Source organism: Herpailurus yagouaroundi, unplaced genomic scaffold (genome assembly GCF_014898765.1).
Source record: "Herpailurus yagouaroundi ecotype Mexico unplaced genomic scaffold, PumYag 163, whole genome shotgun sequence".
In the NCBI taxonomy this organism is placed as follows: domain Eukaryota; kingdom Metazoa; phylum Chordata; class Mammalia; order Carnivora; family Felidae; genus Herpailurus; species Herpailurus yagouaroundi.
The window spans coordinates 1,379,726-1,399,116 of NW_024412404.1; the positions used below are offsets into that span (position 1 = coordinate 1,379,726).

The following is a 19,391-nucleotide window of genomic DNA, read 5'->3' on the forward strand; positions in this document are numbered from 1 at the left end:
AGCAAACTGAGGGTTGATGGGGGGTGGGAGGGAGGAGAGGGTGGGTGATGGGTATTGAGGAGGGCACCTTTTGGGATGAGCACTGGGTGTTGTATGGAAACCAATTTGACAATAAATTTCATATATAAATAAAAAAAATTATTATTTTAAATTTTATTTAAATTCCAGTTAGTTAACATACAATGTAATATTAGTTTCAGGTGTACAATATACTTCCATACAACACCCAGGGCTCATCACAATAAGTGCACCCCTTAATCCCCATCACCTATTAACAAATCTCATTTTTAATAAAGTTTATTTATCACTGAAAAAAAAAGAAATAATACATATACATACACATTGACCCATAATAAACAAAGTTTCCAAAGAATATTTGGAATTCTGTGCACTTACAAGGTTGAAGTAATGGCCCCCCTCTTACCAACTTTCAAACAGTGTCTGGACTACTGCCAGATAGGATGAAACACCAAGTTATGTAGATGCCCCACCTAGTGGGATACTTGAGATGTACCCTTTTCCAGAAGGCCAATTATAAACTCCACCTGCAGGAAGAACGCATTGCATGGTACTCTCTAGAGAAGCTCTGGAGTACTGTGCTCTAGAAAGTGTTCCTAAATCTACTTGCCCCTCAGAATTACGAGGGGGAGATTTTCAAACATGGAGATTTTTCAGGCTTCAACCTACATTTAAATTTTTCCTTTTAAGATAGAGAGCTCAGACATCTGGAAGTGTAATAATCACTCCCAAGTAATTGGGAACTTCTGGTCAAGTGGACAGTGTCTTGAAATGTGAGAGAGAAGGCCAGGTCCTCTTTAACTCTGCCCCATCTTAACTTCAACATCAGGAAAAGACCTACAAACCATGAAGAATTCGCTATGGGAATAATTATAGCCTGTATTAGTTTTTTCTAATAATCAACATTAGGAACAAGGCTCTTACCCAAATAGTTAGATTTGAAAATCAAGATTTTACAGTAAAAGAAATTAATTAGAAACTGCTGTGGCATTATTATTTCTAGTAATAAGTCTTTATCACTGGTGACAGCTTTTGCCACAAACTCCAAACCATTCAATCACCTGTGGTCACACAGAACCGGGGTTACTATGCTTAGTCATGTGGAACAAACAGTCCTTCTGCAAACTTAGAAAATGACAAGCAGTTGAAAAGAAATTTTCATTCCATTTTCCGTTCAACAACACCAGAATAGATCCTTACTAATGCAACAGAGGAAGCATTTGCTTCAACTGTAAAAGGCTATTGATGCAGTTCGGATTTTTGAGCCTACGTGCTTTCGGGGTTTCCATATCAAATTAGGCAATTTGCAACCTACAAGTAGGGTGACTAGTTGTCACAGATTACCTAGGACTAAGAATTCCAAGCATGTGTGACTTTTAATGATAAAACTGGGACACATTCCTGGGCAAATTGGACATTCCATGACAATTGGTTACCCTATGTACAGTCTTGAAGTTATCTAGCAGGTGTCATTTTTTTCTAAGGGCCTCTACATCTACACCCCTCAAATCTGTCCCTGTCCCTTGCCCATGTCCCATCCCACCCTTTTCTAGCCTGAGGACTTGGACTCAAGCACCTTCCTCCTCCTGAAGTAAATGACTGAACCAACTGGTCACTGACCCTGAGTTGTAAGTCCATGTTGTCCATGAAACTGAGGTGAAGCAGAGTCAAAGAGAACCTGAGAGAACCTGGTCTTCTCTCTCATAATTCAAGACACTTAAATAATGGTTCCCACCATTTGGGAGTGTTTATGAAATATAAATATTACAAGACTTCTACCCCAGACTGTCTAAAGATAAGGACTAAGAATCCTTGCAGAAGCTTGCAAAGCTTCCTGGTAATTGTGATGTGCAGGAAGTCTCACAAACACTATTTAGAACACAGTGCTCCTACAGGGGTACCATTAAATGTGTTTTTGCTGCAAGTGCAGTTCACAATTGCATTGCCAGAGTGGAGACACATTTCAGTTATTTTACTAGGTAGGACTGATCTTTGCAATACATAAACCCAAGTTAAAACCCAATACTTTGATCTCAAGATGTAGAGAGTATAATGCTTTGCTAAGATCATCATTTCAAATGCCCACTGAAAAAGTTTTACTTTACTGGTCAGGTCCTAATTGAGTCTAAAGAAAGCTTGAAACCTATTTATGTCATACCAATTTATAGTTATAAGTGTTTGCTTTTAATAGTGAACTGGTTGCATATTATGTCCAGAAATTCCTATAAAAATCACCCCTTGGGCTTTGTCTTTGTTATAGCAATTATTGATATCAAAAATAAGTAATTGAATATTTATATATATGTAAGGCTCAGGGCTAGATGTTAGACTTTGGGAAAGGACAAAATTTTAAATTACTATATTCCTTTATAGACTTATGGCCATTTGTACTATTATGTGATCACACTCTCAAAAGAGATTTATACACACATAAAAACTAGCTTTGAGATGTTCAAAGATCACTCTAGAAATCCCTTCACAGGGCCCAAGACTCTAAATGAGCAAACATTTCTTCCTTCTGAGTGACACATGGAATAGAAATATAGGACCTTCCTATAAACACTTATCTTGGAAGCCAATGAGACTAAACGATCCCATAAATTAATCTGTGAAAACCTAGTCCAAATGCTTGCCAATTTGGCAATATTCCTGCCAAATGATGAGACTTTTTAGGTCCCTAAAAACATCTAGCAGGTGGTTTCCAGATTGTGTCAAAGGGTTATTGGAAAATTAGAGAAGAAAGGTGTCAAATAAATATTACAAGTTTCAATATAAGGGCTAGAGCTTCTTCACTTTCCCCATATCAAGTTTCATGCAGTCATTTTAGCTAAATGAGACTCCTTATTCACAAAGACTACAAAGGTGAAAAACATCAAGATGGGTTTTATCTTTGAAAACTTGTGAGAAATCTTGACTAGTACACACACAGTGAAAACGTCTCTTTTTCATAGACTCTCTTGGAAGGGCTCTGGAACATCTCAGATTCACCTACATTTTGGAAAATTCAGTATCCAACCCACAAGTCTCCTTTGTAAGGAACCTTCTGTCCATTTCTGCCTTTTAACATTTAACATGCAATGTATTGATGGTTCCTTTGTGTGGGCAATTCCTACATGAACTCAGTATGTATTTCCATTACACAAGGAGTGTTAATAAAGTTGTCCAAATCCTGTCCATCCAGGATGATAAAATGCAAAACTACTCCTGATCTTTGGAGAATATAAGACAATACATGCACTTAAAAGTCATCATGTAAAATTAAAAATATATATATATCCATATCCAACACGCAGATATTGTACAATTCTGCCAGATACTTGTGTAGCTACACAAAACATCAAATAACTCAAAAGTTAATTTATATCTGGCTTAAGATTTCTTTATGTGTTTTGTATGTGGTTTGTTGGGGTTGGTAGAAGAAGAAGAGCGTGTCTAATAATCTGACTAAAACCTCTAATTAGATCAACATTGGGCTCTGCCCATTTTACTTGCCTCCCATCAAACACAATGGCCAACAGAACAAGGGTAGCTCACCAGACAATAATGACACCCAACTAGCCACCTGCATCCATGAGGAAATAATTTATCACTTACAGCAGGTTTGCACCTGGCCTCAGTGTCCTTACTGTGAAGTGTATTATTTCACAGGTTTGTTTAAAGATTTAATATAGGGGCGCCTGGGTGGCGCAGTCGGTTAAGCGTCCGACTTCAGCCAGGTCACGATCTCGCGGTCTGGGAGTTCGAGCTCCGCGTCGGGCTCTGGGCTGATGGCTCGGAGCCTGGAGCCTGTTTCCGATTCTGTGTCTCCCTCTCTCTCTGCCCCTCACCCGTTCATGCTCTGTCTCTCTCTGTCCCAAAAATAAATAAACATTGGAAAAAAAAAATTTAAAGATTTAATATAAAATATACAAAGTACTTAGAACGGTGCCTGGATCACAAAAGTCTTCAATAACAGTAGCTACCATTAATAGCTTTATTATTGGCCACTATTATTAATATGCTTAGTTGTTAATATTCTTAATTAATAAACCCTGGAAGTTTTGCCTACTTAGACCATATGGATCTGTTTTAAACAGTAATGTTTTAAATGAACTATTAATAATCATACTGAAATACTCTACCTTCTTAAATCTCTTCCTTCAATTCTTGGAACTAAAGGGCATCTCATGAAGCAAGCTCACTTAAGCCAATTTTACCACCTATCTAGAAACCAGTTTACAAACCCCTGATCTATTTGTGTTACAAAAGATAAGTTGTGCTCTCATTTCTACTCATATAAATTAGTGTTTCTTTTCTATCTAAATCTTTCAGGGAGCATTAGTTTGCCTTCTGCTTACTAGTCAATCTACCATTCCTGGGATTAAAACCAGAGAAATTATCAGACAAATGAGAACCAATTTTGAGACTTTTCAACACAGACGTTAATGCTAAAAAAAAAAAAATTGAGACAAAAAAAGACAATATAGGATCAGAATGAGCTACACCACTCACCTCCACTTTCCTATGTTGATGAATCATCTTACAAGCAGGTAATAGAAGAAAGGAAGTAGTAATGTTAAAACTATCCCATAACTGAATACCTCAAAAATACCATGACAATCGACAGTACAGATTATCTACATGCAGTGATAGAAAATAAGCACACTACTTGTTTGTCACAGGAGGCCAATCAGGCATTCATTAGGACCAGGAGTAGTGGTGGATGTTTTTCACCTGACACCTATTTATGCATAGTCTGCTGCTTGGCCCCCAGCTGGAGAGAATTCTCTGTATCAGAACACACCTTAATTCTTCCTGCACCGTCTCAGCTCCCCCACTGCAACTCAAGCTCCTCTTCAGCTTTTCTGTTGCACCAGGCATGGTTTCCCACAAGAGGCCAGGTTTAGGAGAAAGCAGCAAGAGCCTGAACTATCCTGATGGTACATGTGAGGACATTCCCCCACCTCAGCCTCTTACCTGCAACATCTGCGCCTTCCGCAAGCACACTCTGTGTCGACACTGGGTCTGGGTCCTTGAGTCCATGCACCTGAGCAGCTTCTTCCTGGTTTGTCAAAAATGCAGAGCACAGATCAGTTTCTAGGGCTTGGAGCTTCAGCAAGGAATTCTGCCAGCAAAAGCAGAACATCAGGCTAGCTAAGTAACTGCCCAATACACAACAGTAAGTCCGCAGTTCCTGCAGAACACCTTCCTCCAGCGCCTGGCAGGAGGAGGATCTCAACCACAGCTGCTTCAGGCAGAGCTGATTGTACCAGAATCAGGTACACATTATTCCACATGCAACCTCAGTTTCTGCCTCATTTCAATCCTAACGTATTTGGCTTTATATGACACACACGGGACTGGTGATTTCGTCAGCAAGAGACGCTGCACCAAGAGAACCAATCTCAGACGGTATCTGCTTCCCGGGTGCTTGAGGCTTTACGCTTTGCAAGTGTTTCATTCATTGTGCTGACATCAGGAGCAAGTGATATTAGGCCCCTCCCAGGCTACCATTCATAAAAGCCAGCATCTCTTAACCTCTGAACACTGCAGCAGACTGCAGTGCATAAAGAGTTACTGCTGCAGAGACTGCCTAGCATCTGGGAGGTGCTTCTGGGCTCCCTGATCTACATCTGTATATGTGTGTGTGTGTGGGGGGGGGTGTATGCATGCGTGTGTGTGTGTGTGTGTGTGTGTGTGTGTCTTCTGAAGTTGTTCCTCTCACATGGAATGGCTATCACTGCCTTTATCAGGAGCAGAGTGGGAGAAGCAAGGCAGAGGGCCCTGGTCACTGAGTGTGACCCAGCCACTGAGGGAGAAGCAATTTCTGAGCTCCCAGAACAACCCTACCCCACCCCCTTCATTTCCCATTTTAAATTTCTCTCATGGTTCTTAATAAGAATACAGTCATACAGACTGATGCATGTATCCTGCCATGATGCAGATGCCCAGCAAATTAATTCCCCTGACCAGGTGAAAGTGAGTCACGCCTGAGGCCTTGGCCAGGAGCCACTCCCCTGCAACAGGAAAGCTCTGCAGGCCTCAGCAGCTCCTCCACCCACAGAGCTCCTGGTAGGGGTGGCTACCTGCAGTGGAGCCAGTGATCCTGTGCCTACTATGACTCTCCCATACACACACACACTCTATTGACAGTCTACTCCCCATACACCTTCATACCCAACCATCACACCCTACTCCGTACACATACCCCCATTCCTATCCCACACATACCCTCACACCCTACCTCATATATACCTTCACCTCCTGTTCTCCACACCCTCATGTCCAACCCCCTACCTTCGCACTACTTTGCACATACAATGTAACCCACAAATAACCCCATATAAACTCTCGTTCCTACCCTTCACACTCATCCCTTATATCCCCTGCTACACACACACACACACACACACACACACATGCACACGGAAGCACCCTACCTTACACCCTACATACACCCTCATACTCAACTCCCACTCTCACATCTATTCAGTACACACACACACCTACCCCCATATACACCCTTATACCTTACCTCACATAAGCACCTACCCCCAACATCTCCTCACACTGAACTCCTCCCCTTATACAATACCCACTCCCACACCCATACCCTCATCCATGCTGTTTATGTGAGCAAATATGAGCCCAAAGCAGTGTTTTCAAAGTTGTTCACTGCTAAGTGGGCTCCAGATACCTCCTGTGCTGTGCTCAGAGATGAAGGTACAAACCTCCTTTGTGCTCAGGGGTTGCTGATTGAGACCACACGGTTCAGATGAGACATCTACCTGAGACCAGATCACTTTTTTACTGCTCTCCTCCTTTCTGGGATGCTCTCCCAGAAGCTGAGTGTGGAAGTCAGAGCCTGAGGTTACTGACAGGAGGTATAGAGGAATAAGGACACCAAGTTTCTGAAAAGAATTCCAAACATCTGGGAAGAAAAAGAATAATTCCAGGCAAGCTTCCTACTGAAGGACCTTGGAAATGAGCACAACCTTTAAAAAAGAGCAAAACTATTCTGAAGATTAAGAAATGACACCATGAGGATGTAAAGTGGTACAGCTGCTATAGAAAACAGAATAACATTTCCTCAAAAAATTAAAAAAGGACTACCATATGATCCAGCAATTCTGCGACTGTGTATATACCCTAAAAGGATTGAGAGCAGGGACTCAAACAGATATTTGTACACCTATATTCATAGCAATATTTACAATAGACAAGAGGTATATTATGGGATGAATTGTGTCTCCCCCAAATTTATATGTTGAAGACCTAACCCCAATGTAACTGTATTTGGAGATTTTAAGGGTAAAATGAGGTATAAGGGTGTAGTCCAAATTCAATATGATTGGTATAATTATAATTACAGAGAGAAAGAGACACCAGGGATGCACACACAGAGGAAAGGCCACGTGAGAAGGTGGCTATTTGCCAGCCAAGGAGAAAGGTTTCAGGAGAAACCCAACTCTGCCAGCACGTTGACTTTCAGCCTCCAGAACTGTGAGAAAATAAACGTTTGTTGTTTCAGCCACCCAGTCTTTTTTTTAATGGCAACTTTAACAGAGTATTGGCAGACTAATACAAGGTAGAACCAACCCAAGCGTCCATTGACAGATGAATTGATAAAATGTGATATACATACAATGGAGTATTATTTAGCCTTGAAAAGGAAGAAAATTCTGACACATGTTACAACAAACATGAAGCCTGATGACATTTTGCTAAGTGAAATAAGACATTCACAAAAGGACAATATCTAGGGTAATAAAATTAATAGAAATAGAAAATGGTGGTTGCCAGGGGTTGGTGGTGAGGGAAAGAGAGGTTAGGTTTAATGGGTACAAAATCTCAGATAGGAAAGATGAATAAAGTTCTGGAGATGGATGGTGGTGATAGTTTCACAACAATGTGAGTGTACTTAATACCAATGAACTGTATGTTTGAAAATGGTTAAAGTGGTAAATGTTATATATATATATATATATATTACTACAATTTAAAAAGTAAAAGTGAAGAGAAAGAAAGAAGAAAGAAATAAAGGTAAGAGAAAGAAAGAAAGAAAGAAAGAAAGAAAGAAAGAAAGAAAGAAAGAAAAATTCCTCCCCTCCATTTAGAGGGAGGATGTAGAACCAGCAGCTTCTTGCAGATTCCATGTTTTCTTGTATATTCTACAAAGCAGAGGAGGACATGTCAGCTCTGCTACATCCTATTCATCTGACTTTGGGCAAGCATCTGGGCTATTCTAAACCTTGGTTTCTTCATCTGTAAAAAAAAAGGCAATAATAACACTAACAATGACAACTGTTGTAAGAATTAAATGGAAGAACACATGAAATGCACTTTGCACAGCACCAGCATATAGTAAACACTCAAGGACTGAACACTGGGTTTATTATGAATTATCTTTATACCCCAGAGGCTGCTGGGTAGAGCTCTTGTCATGTGCAAGGCCAAACTCTATACCAATTCTAAGGCCTTGACTCATAACTTCATCTCCCAGGGCCCGACTGTCTGCATCTGCCTATAAAGGTCCTGAGACTGGATGACTTCTAAGTTCCTTTCCAGCTTTATTTAAAAAAATTTTTTTAATGTTTATTTATTTTGGAGAGAGAGAGTGCATGTGAATGGGGAGAGACAGAGAGAGAGGGAAATACAGAATCTGAAGCAGGCTCCAGGCTGTGAGCTATCAGCACAGAGCCCAACATGGGGCTCGAACCCATGAACTGTGAAATCATGACCTGAGCCCAAGTCGGACACTTAACCAAGACTGAGCCACCCAGGTGCCCTCCTTTCCAACTTTAACTGAAAGGAAAGCAAACATGCATATACTGAGGATGGTGCACAGAATGTCACAAAGTAGGTGCTTAGACAATGTTTCTGGAACTGAATAAAGTGTAAATAGCAAAGAATTTCAATGCATAGGACTATCAGCTCACATTCACATTCAAAGGCTACTGAACTCCCACAGGGAGTGAGATATGATGCTGAGACCCAATTGTGGCTAGAAGTGGTAACTGGGTTGTCATCCATCTTCCTCTCCCACTTCCTCCCTTGTACTCATACGGAAGCAAAATCAAGACTTGCTTGATTAAGTTTGCCAAAGGAGATCCATCTGCATGGCTGATTTATTCCTTTCCGAGAAACCAGATAAGTGTAAGATTAAAGGAATGGAGGAGAAAACAAGTGACAAATGAAACAGGAGAGAGAAGATGAAGGTCTCAAGGGACAAGTAGAAGGGGAAAAAATAAGCTGCTATAACTGAGGATAAGAAAGCAGAATGGAAGAAACTCTGCAGACCAGCTGTCATCAACTATATCCCTTCCCCACCCCCAAACTGACCCTTTACCTGAAGATGACCTGCTGCTCCCCAATATAAGAACAGAAAGTGGGAACTTGGACACCATGTGTGGAACAGGTCCATAAAGGAATACCTGTCCTGATGACTAGGAAACCCAGGACAGGGATGAGAGTGGGGACTTCACCTGTGAACAATCTATGCCACTGTCACATGTCCTTCCAGTGGGCAACAGAAGACATCTGGCCAGCCATCAGGGCTGAGTCCCACAGAGCCACCCTTGAGAAGGCCCATGGACAACTCAAACTGCACAAACAAGGGTCATACTTCTACATAAATGTCACACCACACATGCAGCTCCTAAGCTCTAGCAGCTTTAAATGCACAGACAGATGCACTAGGCTCTGGTGAGACTGATATCAGACCCTTCCTAATGAGGCTTCCTCTCTACTGGGGAGACAGCCATAAAACAAGGAAACAAATCAAACAATAATGTCAGTTTCTACTGTCATAGGGTGATGGAGGAAAGAAACCATAAGCCCAAGGAAAGAGTAAACACCTATTTCACTCTGATTATCCTTGACTTCGTGATCTTTAATGTAGGAACATGCTTTTGCCCTACAGAAAAATTAAGGGCAGTAAATCTCCGGTGTCTTTGTGCTACCTCAATGAAACCCTTCTCTCACTAGGACCCCCACCCTCTGTGAAGCTGTCCCCAGCCCATCCCTCAGGGGTGGGCTGCTAGCACTTTTCCACATTTATATTCCAAGTCTGCATGAATGGGTCTCTAGGATCTGCAGGAAAATTGAACAAAGGCTGATGGATCCTCTAAAGAAAAATGACTACCTCTCTTTTCCACCTCTTGCATCTGGGTATGAAAAAAAACAAAGACAAGTCAGTGAAACCTAGGTGTGGCTTTCTAAAAGCTAATTTCTCTCTTTTACATAATGGAAAACATGCTACTTGTTTTAGAAAATACTATACTCACTTTTCTCTCCTATGCAATTACCAAATCTCTCTTTAGTTTGGTTGGAATGGAGAACACCCACACAGGATGGATAGTAAAATACTATTTTAAGGTGCCTTTGTCTGCAATTCACCAGTGGCAGAGTAGGGACAGCTTACTTTTAATTTCTGTGAAGAGATTTAGTTGTCCTCTCACATCCCTTTATCTAAGAACTGTATACAGATTCTCTATAGTGATGTGAAGATCAAACTGGAAATTTGCTAAAAGTTGGGGATACAACTGGGTCTCTGAACATCCTCAGTTCTACTTACCACTATTCTTCCATGATTTTAATGTTTTCCATGCATATTTCCTCCATTACCTTATGCAAATACATGCATATTTCCACCTCCCTAACACACACACATACACACATAGGCACACACACAATATCCCCTCTTTGCATTAGCTTCCTGACCCCACCTCCCCAGGCCTGGTTTAGCTATAGTTGCTTCACAGTCAAATTTCTATAAATTTCTTGAGCCATTTTTGATTACCTTACCTAAGTAGAGCCCCTCAATTTCTCTGTTAGCATCTCATTTATTTTCTTTCTAACACTTGATATAATATGTAAATTCATTCATTTCCTTACTTGTTTATTGGCTCTTTCTAGCTCCAAATGGGCTGGCAATATGCTTCCATTTTTCACTACCATACCTAGCACAATGAGTATCACAGGAGCCAACCAATAAAAACACTGCCATTGCATATTAATTTTGATTTCTGGACTCTTTAGGCCCTTCTGAGTACCAATTTCAAGCTGTCCTGTTGCCCTGGTCCAGAAAATTTAAAATCATTACAAATCACTAGGGAATTTACTGAAGATGTGCATTCACTCAGGGACTACCCCAGAGATTCAGATTCTGTGGTCCAGGACAGGGTCATTTAGATACAGGAGGTCTAAGATCTATACTTTAAAGATATAGTTCCTATTCCCTCAGGATTTGGCTCACTCTAAATGCTGTCTTACTTGCCTGAGTCCCTGTCCCTGGGACAATAGCTTTTCCATGACTCCTTGCCCTCTGACACCCTCATTATTCTCCTGTCCTGGACTCCCCTTGATGGCTGCCGCTCTGCCACCCTCCCCCCACCTCCACACACATACCAAGACACATAAAGTATGAAGTGCTCAGAAGCAAGGCAATGTTGCCTCCTGAATTGTTGTTGCGGATCTCTGAATGTTCCTGCCAAAGAAGTGGGACTTCCCCCAATAGTAATGTCTATAAGAAAATGCCAAATTGACCCTGCCCCTAGAAAGAGTGGGCTTTTGGCTAATTTCTTTGGGGCCTGTGTTGCTTATATCCCAGCATGTTTTTCAGCCAGGTCTAAGTGAAGGATGACACAACTCAGCTCAGCCTCCCTCTGCTCCAGATGATCAGCTATCACCCCCACAATCCCCTATGGTGAAATTCAATGCAAGGGAACAAACTATTCACTTCTAGGGGCCCTTTGTTGACAGGAGGATCTAGGTCATAGTCTGATGTTACCAGGATTTCTTTTTAAACAAGGACAACATCACCACAACACACAATAACCCAAACCAAATTTCCTTTTAGATGGATGATTTCAACCCGGGAAGGGGGAGTCCTGTACTTCATTTCATCTCGTTGTGATGTCCTTGCTATGTTCACCTTGGTGAATACATATGAAAATGAGATGTTTGGAAGAGAATAATACAGTTTTATGAACTCATTTTAATTCAGGACTCTGAGCTTTTCTAGATGATAAGACATTGATTTTCTAAAACTACAATGTGTCTCATTTTCAATTTATAGTGTGGATTTCAATACTTTGTCTTTGGAGCTATTAAGGTCCTATTAAAAGGACAAGTATGAAAGTGAATAGCTACCTCCCCCCCCAAAAAAAAATTCATACTTTCCAAAACATCAGTTATAACCCAAGGGCTGAAGTCCACAAGTGTAGTCTGTGTTGTAACCCATACATTAATTCTTACTGGTATTTCTGTTCTAATTTCTTTTAGCTCTGAAAAATATTCTGTTTAAAAAATAAACTCAGTAAGATAGGATGATCTACAACGAAAATGCAAGAAAATCCGGAACTCCCCTACTCCTGTGAATGTACCAAATTTATATGGGTACATATGTAATGATCTTCTCTGAAAAAAAAACCCCTGAAAACTAGCTGAACAGCTATTATGCAACAAAGAATAAAAGGGCTACATTGAGAAGGATAGGAGAAGCAGACACACAATCTTGCCAAAAACCCCACCCCCAGCATGGTGATCCACAATCAGGAGGAATCTCACAAATACAAAGCCCCCTGAGAAGTGAGGGGAGGGTTTCATGCCCTACATCAGGCATCCCATCCCTGGAACCTACAGTGGATATACAAACCCCCAAAACATCTGACGTTGAAAAACAGTGGGACTCATGTCCATAAAACCCAGGGGACTGCACAGAACTGAGATACTTGAGGCCTTATATGCAGACTAACTAACCCTGAGGACTAGAGCAGAAGCAGCAGTTTGAAAAGTGCCTAAACTACATGTAAAGAAGATTCATTTGCTAATCTTTTTTTTTAAATATAATCTATTGTCAAATTGGCTAACATACAGTGTATAAAGTGTGCTCTTGGTTTTGGGGGTAGATTCCCGTGGTTCATCGCTTACATACAACATTCAGTGCTCATCCCAGTAAGTGCCCTCCTCAATGCCCATCACCCATTTTCCCCTCTCCCCCACACCCCCATCAACCCTCAGATTGTTCTCTGTATTTAAGGCTAATCTTAAACCATCTGCTGAAGGTGCAGGAGTCTATTAGGACTCTGTGGGGAAAGAGGCACTGGCAGGTGCCACTTTTGTACTCTTCCTCTAACTTGATAGTGCAAGCATGTGTGCCCCAGCCCTGAATTTTCCCACTGCTTTGCCAAAGTTGGCAGGTGAACCCTTGCCCTGCAGTCTCCCACTGTCCTGGTATGGCCTGCCAGCACACTCCAGCCCCATGTTCTCCCATTGCCTTACTAAGGCCAGTGGGCATGCACAGTCCATATAGGGAACACTCCTTGATAACCTCACTCTTCTGGATAAGTAGGATTATATTCCTGAGTTCCATAGGACTATGACAATTGGAAATGTTTCTTGGCAGACTACTACCACCCCAGACTGAAAGACACCCCCAGTCTTTCTGCTAAAAAGGCATATTTACTTATTCTGGACCTTCAGCATGAGGGGTAGACTTCAGGTTTGCCAGACATCTAGGGGCTATGGAAGTGTTCTCAAGGAACCTAAGTGGGAACACCATCATTGTGTTCTCCTTTGACCTCGCTACCACACAAGCTGGTACCTCCCAGAAAAGAATACACTCATCTGAAGTTCTGATTTTTGCAACCATCATTCAGGGGACACCTCCAGATGACCTGTCTGGAAACTATAATTGCAGTCCTTCATGAGTATATATATTTGCAAACTTTAAAAGTTGCTGCCTGAGGATCTGGCTTCCAATCACCTGAAACTAGGTGTTGACTGAGATTTCTCCCTTTGGGACACTTACATGCCTTGGCACACTCTCAAAAAGTGGGACCTACCAAGAATAAATGAGGCTGCTTAGACAATCACAAAAGTTCTAGAGACAACCAAGGACTAGGGCAAGGTTGAAAGATAAGGTTCATCTCCTACATGAGGCCACTCCTTCGAGATTCGGAGAGATAGCTGTTTACCCTAATACATAGAAACAGACACAGAGAGTCAATCAAAATAGAAAAACAGAGAACCATGTTCCAAATAAAAGAACTAACTAAAACCTCAGGAAAAAAAAAACAATAAAGTGTAGATAAGTAAGCTACATTATAAAAATTCAAAGTAATGATCACAAAGATGCTCACCAAACTTGGGAGAAGAATGGATGAACCCAGTGAGAACTTCAACCTCTAAAGAGATAAAGAATATGAGCAAGTACCAAACAGAAGTCACAGACCTGAAGAATATAAGAGGAATGAAAAACACATTGGAGGGAATAAACAGCAGATTAGAGGATAAAGAAAACTGATTAGTGATGTGATAGACAGGGTAGTAGCAATCACTCAAACTGAAGAGCACAGAAAGAAAAAAGATTTTAAAGAAATGAGGATAGCTTAAGGGACCTCTGGGACAACACCAAGGGTACTAAAGTTATCATTATGGGGATTAGAGAATGAAAAGAGAGACAGAGAGAGAGGGGCAGAAAACTTATCTGAAAAAATAACCGCTGAAAATTTCCCCAGCCTGGGGAAAGTAACAGACATCAAGGTACAAGAAGCACAGAGAGTTCCAAAACATGTGAACCCAAAGAAATCCACACCAAAACGCATTAAAATTAAAATGCCAAAAATTAAAAATAATAAGAATCTTAAAAGCAGCAAGAGAAAGCAAGTTGTTAAATATAAGGGAATCCATCCCCCAAAACGGTTTTCAGCTGATTTTTCATCAGAAGGTTTTCAGGACAAAAGGGAATGGCACAATGTATTCAAAGTGCTGAAAAAAAACCTTACAACCAAGGACACTCTATATGACATGGTTATCATTCAGAATTGAAGGGAAAATAAAGAGCAAAAAGGAGTTCATCACCACTGAACTGTCTTTATAAGAAATATTAAAGGGACTTCCTTAAGCAGAAAAGAAAAGGCCATAACTAGAAATAAGAAAATATTTGAAAGAGAAAATCTGAATGGTAAAGGAAAACATACAGAAATGGTAAAGGCAAGTGGATCAACCACTTATAAAGCTAGTATGAGGGTTACAAGACAAAAGCAGTAAAATCAATTAAATCTACAATAATTATATAAAGGATACACTAAATAAAAATATGTAAAATATGACATCAAAAACATACAATGTGTTGGGGGAGAAGTAAAAATGTAGCCCTATCAGAATGCATTTGAACCTAAACAACCACCAACTAAAATAGACTGCTATATACGTAAGTGGTTATATATGAAACTCATGGTAACCACAAACCAAAAACCTATACTACATACATAAAAAATAAACAGAAAGGAATCCAAACATAACACTAAAGAAAGTCGTCAAATCACTAGCAAATAAAGAGAAAAGAACAAAGAAGAGCTACAAAAACAAGCAGAAAACAATTAGCAAAATGGCAATAAATATATTCTTAACAATAACTCATTTATATGTAAATTGGCTAAATGTTCCAATCAAAAGACATAGGATAGCTGAATGGAAGATGGAAGGGGGAAAAGAAAACAAAAAACAATACCCATCTGTGCTGCCTACAAGCCACTCACTTAAGATCTAAAGATCCAAATAGACTGAACGTGAATGGATAGAAATATGTTCCATGCGAATGTAAACAAACAAACAAAAAGCTAGGGTGACAATATTTATGTTAGACAAAATAGACTTTAAAACAAAGTTTGTAACAAGAGACAGAGAAGAAGATTACATAATGATAAAGAGATTAATAATAAAAGATACAATATTGTACATATTTATACACCCAACATAGGAGTACCTAAATATATATGGCAAATATTAACAAATGCAATGGGAAAAATTGACAGTAATACAATAATAGTAGGGAACTTTAACAACCCACTTACATTAATGGATAAATCATCCAGACAGGAAATCAATAAGGAAACATTGACACTGAACAACACATTAGACTGAATGGGCATAACAGATATATGCAAAGCATTTCTCCAAAAACAAGAGAATATGTTGTCTTCTTGGATGTACATGGAACATTCTCAAAGACAGATAACGTTAGCTCCAAATAAGTCTTAATAAGTTTAAGAAGGCTGAAATCACATTAACCAACTTTTCTGACCACAGCACTATGAAACTAGAAATCAACTACAAGAAGAAAACTGGAAAAGCACAAACTTGTAAAGACTAAACAATATGTTACAAGACAGCCAATGGGGTCAATGAAAAAAATCAAAGAGGAAACACTTTGAGACATATGAAAATGAAAACACAATGCTCAAAAATATGGGATGCATCAAAAGTAGGTCTAAGAGGGAAGTTTATAGTGATACAGGCCCATCTCAAGAAATAACAACAAATTTGGGGACTCAAATAAACTATCTAATCTTACACCTAGAGCAACTAGAAAAAAAAAGAGCAAAGCCTTACATTAGTAGGAGGAAAGAAATAATAAAAATCAGATCATAAATAAACAGGGATGAAAAAATCAATAGAAAATATTAATAAAATTAAGAGCTGTGATGAAGATGGTGAAGTAGGAAGATTCTAAAGTTCCCTCATCCCACAGACCCACTGAGATAAAAGCTGCACCTATGAAACTAACTCTTAAAATGACCCTAAGACCGGAAGAACAGATATTCCACAGTTAATTATAGAGAGAAATTCACATTGAAAAGGGTAGGAGGGCAGAGACATGGTTGGAAACCCCTGGTGAGACTAACCACAAATAAGAGAGACATAACAAGTATGGAGAAGTGAGAGAAGCAGACTCCACACCAAGTGCCCTGGCACAGGGGACACACACTGGGAAGACAAGTCCCCATAACATCTGGCTTTGAAAAACAGTGGGCCTTAACTTTTATAGTTTTAAAAATAGTAGGCTTACCTCTAGGAGAGTCAGGAATGGGAAGAAATGGCATAAGAGCCAGCACAATGAATAATTCAAGCCCAAGATACAGTACAGAAGTATCACTTTGAAGAGCACCTGGGGTATATGTGAAGGAGATTTATTGACAAATCTTAGCACATGTGATGGAGGGGCAGGGAACTTCAGAAAGTTTGTTAGGGAATATAAGTGCTGGTGGGCACTACTTATTTTACAGTTCCCCAGCCTAGATAGCCAGATGCTTGCAGGAGCCAGTTCTAACATTCTCTAGCTACCTTTCTAGCAAAGCATACCCAACTCCAGAATTCCCCTGTGGACACACCCAACACAACCTTCCTGCCTCAGCAAGCATCCCTCCTAAGCAGCTTCTGCTCCACTGAACCCTGCAGGTAGCCCTGGCAGAGGGGACCACCATCACTCCAAACTTCCTCCTGCCCTAGGGAATGAAGGAGATAACCTCACACACTAGTATGCCCACATTTGCAGCAGCCCAATCTCTTAATGAGAACCTCTCACTTGGCCCAGCAGGGAACAAGTGCTGCCCTTCCTTGTACCCACAACTGTGGCAGAGAAGCCAATTGTAGACAGCTGAGATGACTGCTGGCCCTATCCACCAACAAGACTGCAGTAGCCTCATACAGGCTTCTCAACAGTGTGGGAACCAAATCCTGCCCAGTGTATCCACAGCAAGTAAAGTGGGTAATTGCAGCCAGATGGGCTGAAGGTAATCAGGGCTCAGCCACAACAGGAGGGGACATACAGCTCATGTAGGGCCTAGTTCTGGCTACCAGGCGGGATTTCACAACAGGTCAAAAGACCTCTTCTGTATAAAGCCACAACTTTCAAGACCAGGAGACATAGCTGACCTACCCAAAGCATAGAAACACAGAGAGTTAGACAAAATGAAGAGACAGAGGAATATGTCCCAAGTCAATGAACAAGACAAAACCACAGTAAATGAGGTAAATGAAATGGAGATAAGCAATATGCCTGATAAAGAATTCCAAGGGGCGCCTGGGTGGCGCAGTCGGTTAAGCGTCCGACTTCAGCCAGGTCACGATCTCGCGGTCCGTGAGTTCGAGCCCCGCGTCAGGCTCTGGGCTGATGGCTCAGAGCCTGGAGCCTGTTTCCGATTCTGTGTCTCCCTCTCTCTCTGCACCTCCCCCGTTCATGCTCTGTCTCTCTCTGTCCCAAAAATAAATAAACGTTGAAAAAAAAAAAAAAAAGAATTGCAAGTAATGGTCATAAAGATACTCACTACACTTGAGTAAGAGTGGGTGAACTCAGTGAGACCTTCAACAAAGAGAGAGAATATAAAAAAGAACCGGTCGGAACTGAAGAATTCAGTAACTAAAATAAAATATATACCAAAGGGAATCAACAGCAGATTAGAGGTTGCAGAAGAATGAACCAGTGATCTAGAATACAGGATAATGGAAAGCAATCAAAGTGAATAGCAAAAAGAAATAACATCAGTGACATCATTGAGCATTTAGCATAATAGGAATCCCAGAAAAGGCAGACAGAAGACTTATTTGAAGAAATAGTAGGTAAAATTTTCCCTAATCTGGAAAATGAAACAGACAACAGGTCCAGGAAGTACAGAGAGCCCATATCAAAATGAGCCCAAAGAGGTCCCACCATGACACATGAAAATTAAAATGGCTAAAAGTATTAGTAGAGAATTTAAAGAGCAGAAAGACAAAGGAGAAATTTATATACAAGGGAAACCCCATAAGGCTATCAACTGATTTTTCAGGAGAAACTGTAAGCCAGAAGGGAGCAGCATGATATATTCAAAGTGCTGACAGGAAAGTACCTAAAACTAAGAATGCTGTACCCAGCAAGATTATCATTCCCAATAGAAGGAGATATAAAGAGTTTCCCAGACAAAGATTGGAGTGCATTACCACTAAATCATCATTACAAGAAATATTAAAGGAAATTCTTTAAGTGGAAAGAAAAAGGCCATCACTAGAGGAAAACTATAAAAGGAAAAAAATTTACGAGTAGAAGCAAGCATATAGTAAAGGTAGTAGATTAGTCATTTACAAAGCCAGTATGGAGGTTAAAACATAAAAGTAGTAAAACAATAATATCTACAAAAAATAGTTCAAGAATACAAAAAATAAAGATATGTAAAATATTATATCATATACATAAAAGGCAGAGGGAAGAGTAAAAATTTAGTGCTTTTAAAAAGCATTCAAACTTATGCAACCATCAAATTAATATATATGCTGTACACATAAGATGTTGTATAAAAACCCAGTGGTAACCACAAATCAAAAACCTATAATAGATACACAAAAGAAATAAGGAATCCAAACATAACAGTAAAAGAAGCCAACAAACCACAAGGGGAGAGAGCAAAGAAGAACTGGAAAATAATGAACAAGACGGCAATAAGTATATATACCTACCAATAATTACTTTAAATGTGAATGGACTAAATGCTCCAATCAAAAGACATAGGGTGACTGTATAGATATAAATAAATAAATAAATAAATAAATAAATAAATAAATAAATAAATAAA

General features: G+C 40.1%; 1 protein-coding gene across 1 annotated transcript in view; it reads right to left on the bottom strand.

The window, feature by feature from the left end:
• FAM13C (family with sequence similarity 13 member C) overlaps positions 1-19,391 on the bottom strand; it is a 116,054-nt gene that overhangs the window by 60,718 nt on the left and 35,945 nt on the right. Inside the window, exon 4 of the mRNA XM_040485053.1 lies at positions 4,975-5,059. Coding sequence (XP_040340987.1) covers positions 4,975-5,059 — 85 coding nt within the window. The remainder of the gene's footprint in view (positions 1-4,974; positions 5,060-19,391) is intronic.